This window comes from Macrosteles quadrilineatus, unplaced genomic scaffold, assembly GCF_028750875.1.
Source record: "Macrosteles quadrilineatus isolate MER2022 unplaced genomic scaffold, UCM_ALF_1.0 Scaffold_2__2_contigs__length_208266976, whole genome shotgun sequence".
Classification (NCBI taxonomy): domain Eukaryota; kingdom Metazoa; phylum Arthropoda; class Insecta; order Hemiptera; family Cicadellidae; genus Macrosteles; species Macrosteles quadrilineatus.
The window spans coordinates 175,642,582-175,657,637 of NW_026542595.1; the positions used below are offsets into that span (position 1 = coordinate 175,642,582).

The window sequence follows — 15,056 nt, forward strand, 5'->3', positions numbered from 1 at the left end:
AATATTGCAGAAACAAAAATAAAATAATAACCTCAGTAAATTATTTAATGAATTTGCAGATCATTATCTCTTTGACCTATTCTATAAAGAAGTCCTGTATTAGGACAATATGTCTTTGATATGTTTTTAATCTTTTATTTGCATGTCTATTAGCCTCTGGAAACTTTTTTTCTCAAGTGAGCTAGCTAAACTTAATTACTCATCAAACTGTCTTTTCTAAATAATTCCTAACCCGCCTCTTAATATTCTCTTTAAAATAATCTCAATAGTGTTAATGCAGTAAAATTGTATGAAATATTCCATTGGAAGTTAAGATGTATTGTTATTCCTTACTTGCCACTCCATGTAAGGGTGTCCAAGTCCAGGCAGTGAAGTTCATTGTTTCTAATCAGTCTAAGGCGGCCTCCAAAAACATAGACCTGTAACATAAAACACATTGATGAATCATAAATATACTATCTTTACATAGATTCTAGGTTAGGGTTAGGAATTAGGAGATCCGAGGACTGAGACTGTAGTTGAGAATAGCTAAAGAGGAAGGATGGAAAAAGAAAGACTGTCGTTGTCAAGTGTTATCAACATAATCAAAACGAAACCGTCCCCAAAACAAACCTGCACCATTAAGTTTATTGAGTTTTTAAACCATAATAATGACTAAAATATTGACATAAAATATTTTATACACTTTGAAATAAACATAATCACTACAAATAACTTTTAAAGGTGTTAGAAATCCTAATGTTGGTAAGCCTGACACTCCCAACACTGTCACTGCCATCACACTAATTTGCGGCGTGCACCACATAGTATGAAAGGGGCCTAAGATGCTTCGGACAGGTGAGAAGGGATAATTCCTAAGATAATTGAGTTGATAGTGATAGAGGACAGGAGACAGACAAGACAATAGTTACATAAAGGTGTAGGAAGAGTCAACTGTGAAGGGATGGGAGGAGGTGAAGAGCCCATATTGCCAAAACCAGGAAAAGGATATCCATTTATTTAACTCATTTACTATCAATTAAAGAAAGAGATACTAATCAGACAAAATATACACACATACATGTATAGTCAAGTCTAATAAAATTTGTTTCATGCCACTGCTATGATCAGAAAATTGCTCCCTGACAGTGGTACCGTAAAAATAATATCACATTTATTTTAAAGCTTAAGGTGGACCAACCTTATTCTTTGATATGGCGGCTGCGTGTGCGGCTCTAGGAGCTGGAATAGTTCCTCTACATCTAGGCCACTCCCAACTATTTCTGTAAACAATACAAAATTGATAAAATTATTATTTTGCTATAAGAAAACTGATAACTAATAAAAATGTGCCAATATCTTCCATAACTGTTTGCTTTGAGTCAATAGTTAAGGCTATAATTTGTTACGGGGCGCAAGTGTGCGATTTTATAGATAGTGAAATTGTCGTGTCCGTCCAAATCTGTTTATAAAAATATTGTTCAGATTGCCTTCTAATACTCCTAATTATATATAGAGACAGGTGCTGATAGATTGTTTCCATACTTTAAGAACAAATATAAATTATATAGTTGGAGTGTTATCTTTGCCTAATAATAGATTGCCTAGAATATTAGCAAATCAGATTATTGAAAAACATATATTTTGGTGCAGACATTGGGAGCAATAAATTTTTAAACTCAGGATGTCAGCGCATTGGCGAAACAGTTTGGATCGCTGGCAGAAGCAATTAAAATAAGTGGAAGGATGAATGTGTAAGCCGAGCTAGGACATCTGTTTATCACAAACGACTATTGCGAGTTGACCTTGAACTAAGAGCCTACTTGCCTTCAGCGAAGTGGAACTAATTTCTTGGGTGATTAAAGCTAGGGCAGAGTTGGTAAATTTAAATTATAAACCCTGGACCTAACAAAATTTTATTTGCTCATTATGTAATCTTGAAGAGTATAAAACTATCTTTCACTTCATTGCTGTCTGTCCAATTTTGGGTAAAGTTAGAAGGTCTTGGTTAGGAAGCAACATTTTGAGTGAAGCTGAATATTATCAATATCTGAACGGGAAGGATTGGCGTGTCTTTACAAACTACCTTACGGAAGCTTGGAAATATAGACGGGAACTTATAGTCGAGTTTAACTTCCAAATTTTGGGTAAATGAAAAAAAACCTTGAAACACGTTTACTTTTATCTGATATCCTTAATTCTGTAATTATGTTTTGTTGTAAATTGAGTACGCTAATTGTGATTTATTATTATTTTATTTATTGTATAGAAAAATCTTCATTTCTTTTTCTGCTAAATGTTGTTAGACTCATATTCATTTTAGAAGGCAAAAAATTGTGCCAACCAAACAGACGGTTGTAATCAACCATTGTTTCAAAGTGTTATGTTTTTGGATGTAGATTGTAGATATTACTTTATTGTTGAATAAAGCACTTATTCATTTCATTTTATTTCAATAAGAAACGGACACTTTGAAATAGCAATCATGACAGTAGACAATGCTCTTTTAGCATTCAAAACACCCGTATAGAATGGTCTTAGTAGGCATTACAAATCAACATTTGGCATTAAAATATTAAACCCTTTACAAAGACCTATTATAGAAAACCATTTAAAAATAAAATAATATAGGTTTACAGCTTACGTCAATACGTTATAAACAGCCAGTTGGTTGTTCCACCCCGTCGGCCAGGGTGAGAGTTCTGACGTCGGCTCCAAAACAATCTGAAACTCACAACGACACCTCTGCACAGGGCCGAACCCACCAAAGAAGTAAAGTCTGGAAAAAATACCAAGTTGATTTGCTTTAGATCTTGATTATGTTAACAATGGCTTGCAAATACATCTTAAGTACGAAATGGTCTAGATAGAATGCTTCAGGGTTGTTGGGTCAGAACTTTATCCACCAAGGTAAAACTTCTAATGAGACGATTACTCATGATGACTTGGAGGGTAGGCAGAGAGGTTATTGGTTTAAGCCAACAAAGTTCTTCTTGAAATCCTTAATTAATGTCAATGTAGGCCTACTTGTAATGATTGTGACATGGGTTTTACATAAAAAGATAAGCCGAGGCAAAATATTGTAGACAAACTAATCAACATTAGACCTTAAATTACCAACATATTTATCAAACATGATGAGAAAATGACTATAAGTGCAACCGCTCATTGTTAGAGAAAACTAAACTAGTAAAAAAACTCAAAATAGACAAATTATACTGAGTCATATTTTGCACAACATCTATCCACTCCACATTCTTGTTTATTGCATGTACTTTAGCTGAAAAAAATGTGTATACAAGACTCAGATAGTATTTCACAATATGATTATGCCAGTATTCAATAAAATATATAAACTAATTAAACTGTTATGGAAAATTTTAAACTTTTTGAAGCTACTTTGAAACAAAGAAAATATGATATCAATTATTCTAGCACCAATTAAAATGATATCATTCAAGAAGCATTTGAAAGGCGGTGCTTATCATTTAACTGTTATTGTGGCTCATTCACTTGTGACAGTTTGCTATCTTAAGTGCAACTCTAAAAAAAAATAGATCATACCACCACTTAACTTCAAGGTGACTTAAAAGTGCAATAACTTCAAGGCTCTTATTTTTTTCTGAAATAATCAGACTTAAGGGCGGCGCACAAAGTGACAGATGGACTCATGACAACAGACTCCTGCAAGACGGATTTTTTGTAATGCACACGGCTGTAGGAGTCCACAAGCAGGCGGACTACCCCTTCCCTCCTACACGTCGTGATTTTACTACTTTTGTCCTGTGAAAATGGCGTGTAACAACATAGTGAGCTACAGCCATGATTTTTATAAAGGGGAGGACGATATTCCAGTGATGATTTAGATTTCTTGCTGTTGTACTCAATACCTAATTGGAAACCTTGGATGCATCCCGTTAGTAAAAAAAGAAAATTGAATGGTGAACCTTACGCATGATTTAGAAGAGGATTAGGAAAAGTTTAGAGGAAATTTAGAGTATGCAAGGAAGAGTTTTACGGGGTATTTGGTTACACTGAAGAACCTGTTTAAATATTTCTTCGGGCCTTCAAAGAAACATTTGCCAAGTATTTAGCGTAGTAATGCTATTTATAACGCAAAGCCACATAATTATTCTATCAGAAACACAAACTCCAGTATAAATGGGTTAAAATTGAAATGTTATTGTTGTGTTCCTATACTTACACAATGACACGTACCAGATGCAATAAAAGAGTACAATTTGGCATACTTTCACTTACACAATCCTGGCATATCTTATAATCAGTAGTTTATCAGTTTGACTTTGTAAAAAAGTTGGAGCATTCAACAGAAATCAACAATTTACATCAGTACATTTAAGGTGGCTTTCTTTTCTAAAACTTAATGCAACAACATAGTATAACATGGGAGGAATGAGTACTTTTATCAATAGTCAAGGTCAACACCACCCCAGACATTGTTTGTTTAGGTGAACGTGTGATTGGTTCACGTTGTTGAGTCATATACTCACTTATCCTGGTAGACCCATCCGGCCATCTTATCACAACAGACGGGCAAATCACCCTTAGGCATTAGTCTCGTCCACACCATTGTCTTGAGATTGAGTCTGTAAAGGTGGTTGGTTGTGCCAGTTTCTGACTTGTGTTGATAACCTGCAAACAATAAATAATAATTTGTTAGATCTTTGTTAGATACTTTGTTAAATCTCCTAATGTTTATACAGATACAGAACAGGAAGTTCTACTTTTTATACTTTTATACTTTTCAATGAAATGGCGACCAGACAAAGTAGGTATTTTAAGCCAAGTATGAATGGAGATGAGTGTAGGATGAGTGGCGCGATCTTGTAGTCTTGTTAGTGACTAAGGCCGACATATTCCTTAGACACAGCTGTTAATTAATAGCCCATACAGCTAATGGCAACTTTCCTACCACTGCATGGAAATTATCACATTTCCACACCTGTAAACAGTGTGCAAAATAGATAATTTCCAATTTTATTCCCGCTCGCTAAATCAGCTGATTTCCCTGTTGGCATTTCTATAAAACACTAGCATCGGGTAAGTAAATAACTTAGCCTTAAAAAAGCAAACATAACCTAAATGACATTTTATATATAGAAACAAAAAGTTAATCTATATACTATGGTAAGTTAATTATGGTGGTAGAAAAATCAGCTGTGTATAACAAGTAAAAACAGTCATTGCCGCTCTCAAAATGTATTAGGTAAGTAAGATTAAATAAAAAATTAAATCAGTTTCCACAAATGTGGGTGTGTTCCTCTCGATTGAGTCATTTCTTAATCGGGTATCATTTTACTACATATTGCACACTCTTACAGAGATAAACTGTCATTTACAAGATAGCAGCAGGCTATAAACTATAAATCCTTTCTCAACTGAGTCTACGTACTTTGAAAAACACATGTTTACGTAAATATACAAACATGTTTGTTACACAAGTAGTGTTTAGATGTTTACGTGTTGATAACAAAGTAGGTCTCACTTCCTTAATGGTTTAAGTATTTCACATTCTAGGTCAAGTACAGTTTTGATCTCAGATTTTCTTAAGAAATAAATTTTCAAAAGTTTTTCAATGATAATATTGTAAATAATTTGTGAAATTTTTTTATTTCAATTAATCAATTATTTAAGATGGGGACGCCACTATGTGCATATTTTAACCCAAATATCAGTAAAGGTTGAGTGTAGGATGAGTGGTGCAATCTTGTAGTCTTGTTAGTGACTAAGGCCGACATATTCCTAAGACACAGCTGTACAAATTAAATAATGTTTCATTTAAATACCCCCGCCGCAGCCAAGGCTATTAAAAAGAAAAAGAGGTTGCCTCAGTCGCGCGTATGACGTCACCCGCCGACCCGGACGGTGCTGCTTTTAATTCACACAGCTGTCACCTGTCAAGTACTTTGTTATTGTTGTTTGTTTTTCATTTATTTATTTGTAAACAGATCTGGGTCGGCGGGTGACGTCATACGCGCGACTGAGGCAACCTCTTTTTCTTTTTAATAGCCTTGCGCCGCAGCAACCCTAGGTGAATTTCCACCAACCTGGCTAGATTTCCATTAGAAGTAAATGCCATTAAAATTATCAGATTTATATTCTTTTTAAATAACATTATTATAAATGAGTGCTTAGGTTTGGTGCTACAGGGAAGGTGATAATGTGTGTGTTTTTATTAACAAGATTATAGCGGTATGAAATAACCAAAATTTCCAAATTTGACAAAAATATAGCCATTTATTTGAAGGGGGAGGGGGTGAACTATTCTGTTTTTCCATACAGATAATACAAATATCATTACTAACGGCCAAAAGTTGGATATAAAACCATTAATATTGTACCACACACTAAGATGTCAATTAATTGTCAAAAGTTCTTAACTGTCCAAAAAATCTGCTTTAAAGCCAACTGGTCATGACTTACAATAGGCTTGTCTACTTGTCCTGCTGGCTTGTCTAGAAAGCTTTTTAATAATAATTTCTTCCTTCAAATTATATTTGAAAATTTTATGTCATTCGTAAAAACAATCCAGTGATATAAAACTTTTAAATAGCCTACCGGTACTGCAATTTTTCAAGTAAAATTGGGATAAGGAAAATATAGTTTTAAAGTAGTTGAAGTAGTTTAAAATGGAGTGTGTCCAACAAACAAACAAGTTGCGTTGTCAACGCTTTTCTTGGCTGTAGTCCACCATTTGGCACAACTACATTGAGCTATTACTACGAGATCGTCCTTTTAGTTTAATCAACCTCGACCTATTTAAGTCACTTTGTATTCTTCATTTCAAGTTGAAATACTACAATATAATGAATTTGGTATGATGCATTCTCTTTATACATTGTATGATTTAAAAAGTCAGATGATATGAACTTAAACATCTTACAAATGTAAAATCTGCTTTAAATCTACTGGATTTTTATTTGAAATAATCCTTAATCAATGGCAAAATGTACCTATGTTTTATATTTGACTATTAAATGGTTTTATATATTGAAGATTCAAATATTTTCATTGACTTCTATCATAACAAAAGTTACACTAAGGCAAAATAAATAAATGAAAGTAGTTTTTTACTCAAGCTAATCTGTATATCTGATGAAGTATGGTTTTTTTACAGCTACAGAAGTGGCACATACCAGAGTGTGTGATAGATAGCAAAGCACGTCACATACTTGAAAACTCTGTAAACAGAATGCTTCATAGCTAAGTGTTAGGATTTTCAGTATTGAAATGTAGGACTACAAAAATGTTTTGTAATTCGATTTTTACATACCACCCTTGGATGGATTACTCTATGCAACTGGTTTTGATGGTTTAAATATATTTACCCAACCCGCCATGTTAAACTTCCCTATCCCAAGCATGATGTAAACAACTTCTTTAGGTACTTCATGAGTGAGGTAATGAAACCCATTTAAATAACATTGAGTGCTCAACTTAAAAAAGTATACCTCTATGGAGGCAACAACAATCAACTCTAGAAATCAGCTTTGTGCTTGAATTTTATTGTTATGCTTTAAAGAATTTTCCTAACCTAGCTTTTGTTTGTAAAAGAACGTTACTGTTAGAAAATGAGTGAAATGGATAATGAAAAATATTGTACGTAACCCCCTGTATATTGTCGGGTCAGGCAAAATCTTGCACGTTACACGTTACGCAAGAGCGTGTTTACATCACTTAAGTGAATTATGCAACTCGCTTCCGCTCGTTGCACAACATTCACCTCCGTGATGTAAAAACGCTCTAACTACACTTGTAAGGTAAATAGCTATTTTACTCATTGACATGTAGTTGCTGGAAAAACTTAAAGTCATATGATTATGATGAATGAAAAATAAACGGTATCAGCAATCTGACAAATACTTTCTCTTATTAGCTTGTCGACAACCTGTTTCATGGGTAAGCAATGGGAGTAACTATGATATTTGATAGGGAACATCACAAAAGCTGCAATAACTTTTGAACCAACTGTAATTTTTACAGCAATTAGAGCTTGTACTATTTTATTTAAAGGAATTTTATTTATATAGATTATAAGGGCAATAACAAACTAATTTCAATCAAAAAGGCTTTTTTGAAAATCTGATTTTCCGTTATTTCATAGTTTTTTGTGAGGAAAAAAACATTAGTTACAATAACTTTAGAACTGTAATTTATACAGAAATAGGAGTCATACCATATTTTTCAGAATTGAAATAATTATAATATAGGTACAGTACAAAATTTATATCAAAATAGTTTAGACCAATTTCCGAGAAAACATAATTTTTACTTTATGTTATGGGGAAATCAGCATTAAAAATCAACTATTCTGATCCCAATTTATACTTTCTTTGTCTCAGGCTACGGTAACATTATAGAGTTTGTACCACCATTCCTTTCAAAAAAAAAATTTGACATGCCTCAAGTAAAGAAAATACAAAAAACTCCAAAACTCCATGGCATTTTATTGTATCGTAATTTCAGAGATAATCCCACAGAAGACTTTCTAAACATTTACCCTACATATATGAATCAAATTTAAAGAAATAATTTTTTTACTGATTTTGTTTCATCCAAATGTATCTGCAATAAAAATTTTACCTCCAAATGTGTAGAGATCGTCTCCATGTAAAAGGGCACAGCAACCGGAGACTTTTGGGGGAATATCACCTGATGTAAGAACGCGACACCTGTAACAAAAACCCAATTTTTGAAAATACATTTATTTTCATCAGACATTTATATTCACGAGTGAAAGATAAAAAAAAGTTATAATTATGTCTATAAGTGACACTTGTAGTTCACTGAAAGTAATTGTTCACAATAACTAGTGATTATGATCCAATTCATGTTGGATATAGTATAGGCCTAACACAAAAATCATTGACTGATATCTCTAATTTCCTTAAAAAGTCCTTATAAAAGTGTTTGGTGACAATTATTGATCGTATGAAGATATACTTTTTGATCCTGAAAACTTTCTGTGCAAAACTAGTTTCCATACCCCCTTCACGAAGGTCTATCTAGGGTAAAAACTTGAAAACAGGACAATTGCTGTCCCCAGCTATTTATACCTCTTCTGCTATCTATTCCTGCTCCAAATAGTTTTAAAATAATTTATTACTAGTGTACCTGTTGCTCGAATTCGAGCAATTGCGAAGCATTACAGGCGTTATTTTAAAACGAATAACGGTCATAATTTCCGATGACTTTATAAAAGTCGACTCAAAGATTATGGACATACTTACGATGTACACAACAGTTAGATATAATCAAAATTGTTTGTAAATATCTTATCTTTTTACAAAAGCTGATCTTGTTTTTTAGAGTTTTCTACAAAGGTTTCCCACTCATAGCCGCATTAGGTTCTCTATCATAAAGTTATAAATGAAGAAAAAAAGCATTATTTCTATTTCTTCTAATTCAGTTTTTTTAGACCTATATCAAATTGTCCAGGATTTCTCGATTTTTTCCATTGTAATAATTACACCAAACCAAGTATCGTCTACAGATGCAATATGCCAAAGAATATCATCTACGTGCAACACGCCTACGTACAATCTCCAAGAAGTGGTAAAAAAGACCAACAATAACAATAGACATAAGTTAACTCAATAAGAAATAATTTTAAGAGTTACTGTGATATTAGGATTTTCCACTGATTCGGATTGCACATTATAACATTACGACATTATATTGCAAAACATGACACGATGCAGAAGAAAATCAATTTTAAAATCAGGAAAAAACCTTTGTAAATACTTCGTTTTGACAAATTCAATAATCACAATTTAAATATTAACAGCTGTTTCATTAAAAAGTAGTGTATAGTCATAATGTAAACAAATCTGCTGAGGAGACTTTAAAGGCCTCTGGGGCAGAGCCCCAAGGGAATTTACCTCGTTTCTCTTTTGATGGCTCATCTACAGACCAAGACCTTTCTTGAGACACCTCTACCGAGTTTCTACACCCAGCCGTTCTCTGAAATTAGCTGTGACAAAAACCCGTTTTTACCCGATAAGAATAACATGAGATGGGAATTTAAAGGCCACTGGGGCAGAGCCCCAAGGGATTTTACCACGTTTCTCTTTTGATGGCTCATCTACAGACCAAGCCCTTTCTTGAGACACCTCTACCGGGTTTCTACGCCCAGCCGTTCTTTTAAATTAGCTGTCACAAAGAAAACCAGTTTCAAATTAATATATAGATACCTTCCTTCGAATAAATATGTTTATGTTTCTAGATTTTAATACCATGTAGTAAAGAAAAGTGTGTTTGAAAAGTTCCAAAATGGGTATATTTAGTGAAAAACCCTGTCCCCTAGGTTAGAAGTTGGATACATAAGCATATATTTTCAGTGATATAAAGGCAATAAATTTTAAATATTTGGTTTGAATTAATTTATAATGTTAAAATATTGACAAAAATTACCAAACAGGCTTTTTAATGAAATTATACTGGCAATAACGATCGTTAAAAGTCGCGTCCCTGGCCGTGAATGTAATGCTGGGTTCGAGGGTCGGAACCAGTTCTCGTCAGGTCTTTCAACCCTATCGACTACGGGCGGATCGATATTTCGCCCTCTCTCAGTTCGTTGTTGACTGTGGGTGAAGTAGGTTAGGCGTGATGTTATGCCAGGCTTTCCAGTTTATTCGGAAAGTCTTTATTTAAAATCTGTTTTGTAAGAGTTTTTATGTAATGGTCGGTACTGGTAATAAATGTTACAATAAGGCAAATAACTTATTTAAAACTAAGAAAATATAAGACAGACGCATACTTAACCAAACTTGTGGCCAGCAAAGGGGACCATGGCCTCTATGTTCCATTTTAGTAAATGACGAGAGTGAAAATGCTAATGTCGGTCACTGTAATTTGGGTCACAAAATCTGAGGATCTGATGTGTGACCTACATTACTTTTGGTGAATTGTGTGACCCAAATTACTTCTCTTATGAGTTTTCAATGTAGAGAATTATTTTTTGATAACCCACAATATGATTGAAAATGATTCCTGTTTACTTTCTTTACTTGACCTATTCTGATGATGGGCGGGATTATACAACAATGTGGGCGACAAGAATTTGGCTCCTAGATTTGCAAAAAAATTACGAACCTCGCCTAGTGTTATTAGCAGACGATAATAACGAAAAGGGGACACTTTTATAATAAAGGATAACACAATTTTGTTTAATACATAGAAGTTCCCCATTTTTGCGTTTGAGTCACTGTGTAATGTCAGTCGCCTTACGTGCATTACCCTGTAATGTCAGTCAGGTGACCTACATTACTTGTAATTTGGGTCACTCTTGAAATGGTGGGTCACAAGGTGTGTTTGTTGGCATATAAATAAAACTGCTAACTTGAATGGTAATTTTTAATTAAAAATTATACTTTTCAGCATATTTTTTAAAGAAAAAAATATTGCAGCCTATAATTTGTATTGTGAGTTAGATAAAGAATATAGAAGGATCTTGAAATCATTACCGCAATTTTTTTTTTTACATCTTGTATATTTATAGCAACCACATTTCTCACACTTTGGTATTATTGGGTATCTAAAAAGCTATTGGAATCTTAATTTGCATAATTCATTGTAGATATCCTTTTCAAAACTTAGGATTGTTTGTGTGACCCAGATTACACAAAACCAGAGGTCGAATTTCTCTTCTAGCAATAATAAATGTTACGAATTAATTTTAGAGAAATAAGATCAGTTTTATGAACTACAAAGGCTAAACATTAGAAAAAAATAGGCTTAATTACTATTGGTGAGTATTAATTTTCTCAGATATAGGGGACAGCAATTGTTCTGTTTTCAAGTTTTTACCCTCTACACGACTGGTACAGGACATTAAGTATTCATTTTATGTGGAGTGTGACAAAGCTACACTTAAGAACAAACAGTTCTATCCTTCTTACACCTCAGTCCAAACTTATGATTGGGCTACATTTGTGTGAATGTTCAGTAAAACTACTGGATTTGGTCTCATCAACAATGCAATTTTGTATTCAATAACTGTAAGTCACTGGGTCACTTGCAGGCCCACTAGGCTGTAATTTGTGTGTTCCGTTCAAATATGGTAATATTTTTCATAACAATTGAGCTCCCACTAGATTTAGACGCACAGCATTAGATGTTAAAAAGGCTGTAAGTTACTCAAAATTCTCTTGTGGGGCAAAGCCATGTCTCTGAATCAAGACATCCTGGCTTAAAGCCTAATCACTGGGAATTATAATAATGGATTTAAATTACTCACCATACTTCTGTAAGGCAGTTGTACACCCATAACTCATCGGTGGGATGGTAGGTGCTGTAGGCGATTTCTATATCAGCATCAAGCATTTGCTCCTAAAATGTTAAACAGTCAGAAACTTCATCTAAGATAAGTAGATGATTTACATAAGGGCAATCAAAATTGCAGCCTATAGCACACACATTAGACTTCCATTGAAAAACATTTCAATAATGAATTCAGGTGTTAAACTTAAAATGTAAATTATGTCGGTAGATAATAAATTGGTAATACCCTAAAAAGTTCAAAATATTATATCAAAAATCAAAAGTAAATAATTTAAAACCGTCAGTTAAACTCATAGGCCTAATCGATTTCCCAAGTTTCAAAACTCAAGCAGTAAAAGGTATGATACACCACTAAGTTAATTATAGGGTAAGCATTGCAAAACGACAAAACAAAATTGAAACTGTATTGATCAGACTAACTAAATTATACCTATTCAGGCCAGTTCCCCGGCCTGGGTACAGTTCCGCAGAGAACCTGCGATATATTATCGGATGAATACCTAACAATACATAGGCTATCGATGTTTATCCAATTCAATATACCGGTATCCATTACAAAATATTGTTTATTTTTTTCCAATGTAAACACAGAATTAATTTATGATTTGTTTGCGTTTTTATTCGAATAAAACGAACAATATTTCAAAGCCTAACCAAAAATTGTTTTAAATTTTTAATAATGTTGATATACCCACCTACTTATTAACCACATAACTTAGAATTCAAAAATTCCTGGTTTCTTCAGTTTATTCTTAAATAGGCTCATCTAAGAAAAAACTAAGGGACAAATAAATAATAAATAAAAAAAGTTTTGATAATGTTTTGTTATTGTTTTTATTTAATCATAAGTTATATATAGTATACAATTTATGATATTAATATCGAACCAAATTAAACATCAATATTAATTTATTGTTTTTTATCCAATAATATATTGCAGGTTCTCTGCAGAAATACCGAACCAAATAATCATCGATATTTATTGTTATTCATCTCATAATATTGCAGGTTCTCTGCAGAACTGAAGGCCTACACGGCCTAAGTTAAACCCCAAAAAATGGAAATTATAAAAACCTACAATAAACTAGGTCATTTTAATTCAAGTTAAGCTAAATTGTAAGTACCTAAGTTAATTAGTTGTTAGGCCTATAAAAATGTCTTACAATCATAGGATTTTATGGTAAAATACTTACATAGTATTTTAATTGGTTTGACCAATGTTAACACCAAATCACGAAATGTTAAAACTTTTTTTATTTTATGTACGTAAGAAATTTTAGGATTGCTTACCATGTATCCACCCCAAACGAGCATACAGTTTTTGTAAGGGACAGCAACATGGCCACTTCTTCTGTGAATTCTATCGTTTAACGTTATTACACTCATAATAAATTTAAAAATTGTTATTTAATTTAATACAACCTAAATTTAAAGATAAGTATTTAAAGATCAAGCTATAGCACCACGTTCCCTGAAACCTGAAGTTCGTATTACCACTAAAAACTTCCATAAAATTAATTTCTAAAGTCCGTCTGCGTTGCATTTATAAACACTGGCAGACGATGCTAAACAAGCTGAGCAGCTAGGCTCCTCTCCTCTCCTCGGAGATTGCACTTCGATTTACTCGAGCTTAAACCCTGACGACTCAGACCTGTTTCAACATTACTCGATTGGATCAATTGTGCCGCTCTTGAGCGTTGATTATGACAAATTCGCTAAGTGGTTTGTTTATATGCAATGGCTATATTACTTTGTTAAACTCACAGTTATTATATGCATTATACATTATAAGGTATTAATAAATAGGGTTGTTTAATCAGGAGGCACGCACACGCAGTAAGTAACATTCTTAATTCAATTAAATTATTTATTTTTATCATTGAGAGAAGCGAAGCGATGCTCTTAGGATGACTTCATGCGAACATCATCAATAATAGTAGTACCAGTGCTAACTTCAGTTGTATTCTAACTCTGTCATATAACCATAACCGATTGTTTATTTCTGTTCTCTTTGGACTGAGCCTATCAGGATGTAGTCTCGTGTCGCATGCATTTCGTTCCCCTCCCAACACCCACTAACATCACCCCTCTTCGGGTTGAAATAGAAAGGAGTAGGTAGCAGGGGAATCAGGGATCAACGACCTTATAAAACCACATGTTATCATTCCAATCAACATGTGCAGTGCACTGTGCAGCGCAGTCTTGCACTTGGAGAAATAGTGAGAAAGAAGTAGGGCCTAAAACCATTGACTAAAACTAACATTTGTTTCAATACCAATTTATTTTTCAACAAAAATACCTCTCATTTGACGAATTAAAAACTTATATTTACCTTTAAACAAAATACGACCCAGAATTGTAAAATTTGATACAGTCCCCTGTATGATAGTGTAAATGTGCAACAAGACGAGTTTTTTTTTAATTTAAAGCAAATTTAGTTAAAGCAATTTCCGGTCAAAATATACGATGTAGGCTAAGCCTTTATATTTTGGTCTGTAAAGGCTGGCTGAACCAATGCTTGGATGTTAAATCTGATGTAAATTAGTTAGTGCAGGAATAAAATATCTACAACTTATGTATTTAAAGTTTGTTTTTCTGTCTCAAAGTTTGAGACACTGATTTTACTCAAAAACCGTTTGAGACTCAAACGGTTTTTGAGTAAAATCAGTTGAAGTCAAAACTGAAAATTGACTTTACCCTCATGTTTGCACCTTAAAACAAGGCAGTTTCCATAAACCATAATAAGAATAGCAAGTTGATTTGCAGATTTTTTA

The 15,056-nt window shown here is 33.4% G+C and overlaps 1 protein-coding gene across 2 annotated transcripts in view; it reads right to left on the minus strand.

Moving 5' to 3' along the window:
• Positions 1 to 13,807, minus strand: part of LOC128986365 (kelch domain-containing protein 1-like) — a 29,302-nt gene extending 15,495 nt beyond the window's left edge. For both annotated transcript variants that reach the window (XM_054406710.1, XM_054406711.1), the window contains exons 1-7: positions 13,573 to 13,807; positions 12,239 to 12,330; positions 8,584 to 8,672; positions 4,491 to 4,632; positions 2,624 to 2,758; positions 1,181 to 1,262; positions 334 to 419 (exon numbers count right to left, since the gene is read on the minus strand). In XM_054406710.1, the coding sequence (XP_054262685.1) occupies positions 334 to 419; positions 1,181 to 1,262; positions 2,624 to 2,758; positions 4,491 to 4,632; positions 8,584 to 8,672; positions 12,239 to 12,330; positions 13,573 to 13,668 (722 nt within the window). In that variant the 5' untranslated portion in view covers positions 13,669 to 13,807. The remainder of the gene's footprint in view (positions 1 to 333; positions 420 to 1,180; positions 1,263 to 2,623; positions 2,759 to 4,490; positions 4,633 to 8,583; positions 8,673 to 12,238; positions 12,331 to 13,572) is intronic.
• Positions 13,808 to 15,056: the final 1,249 nt, after the last annotated feature.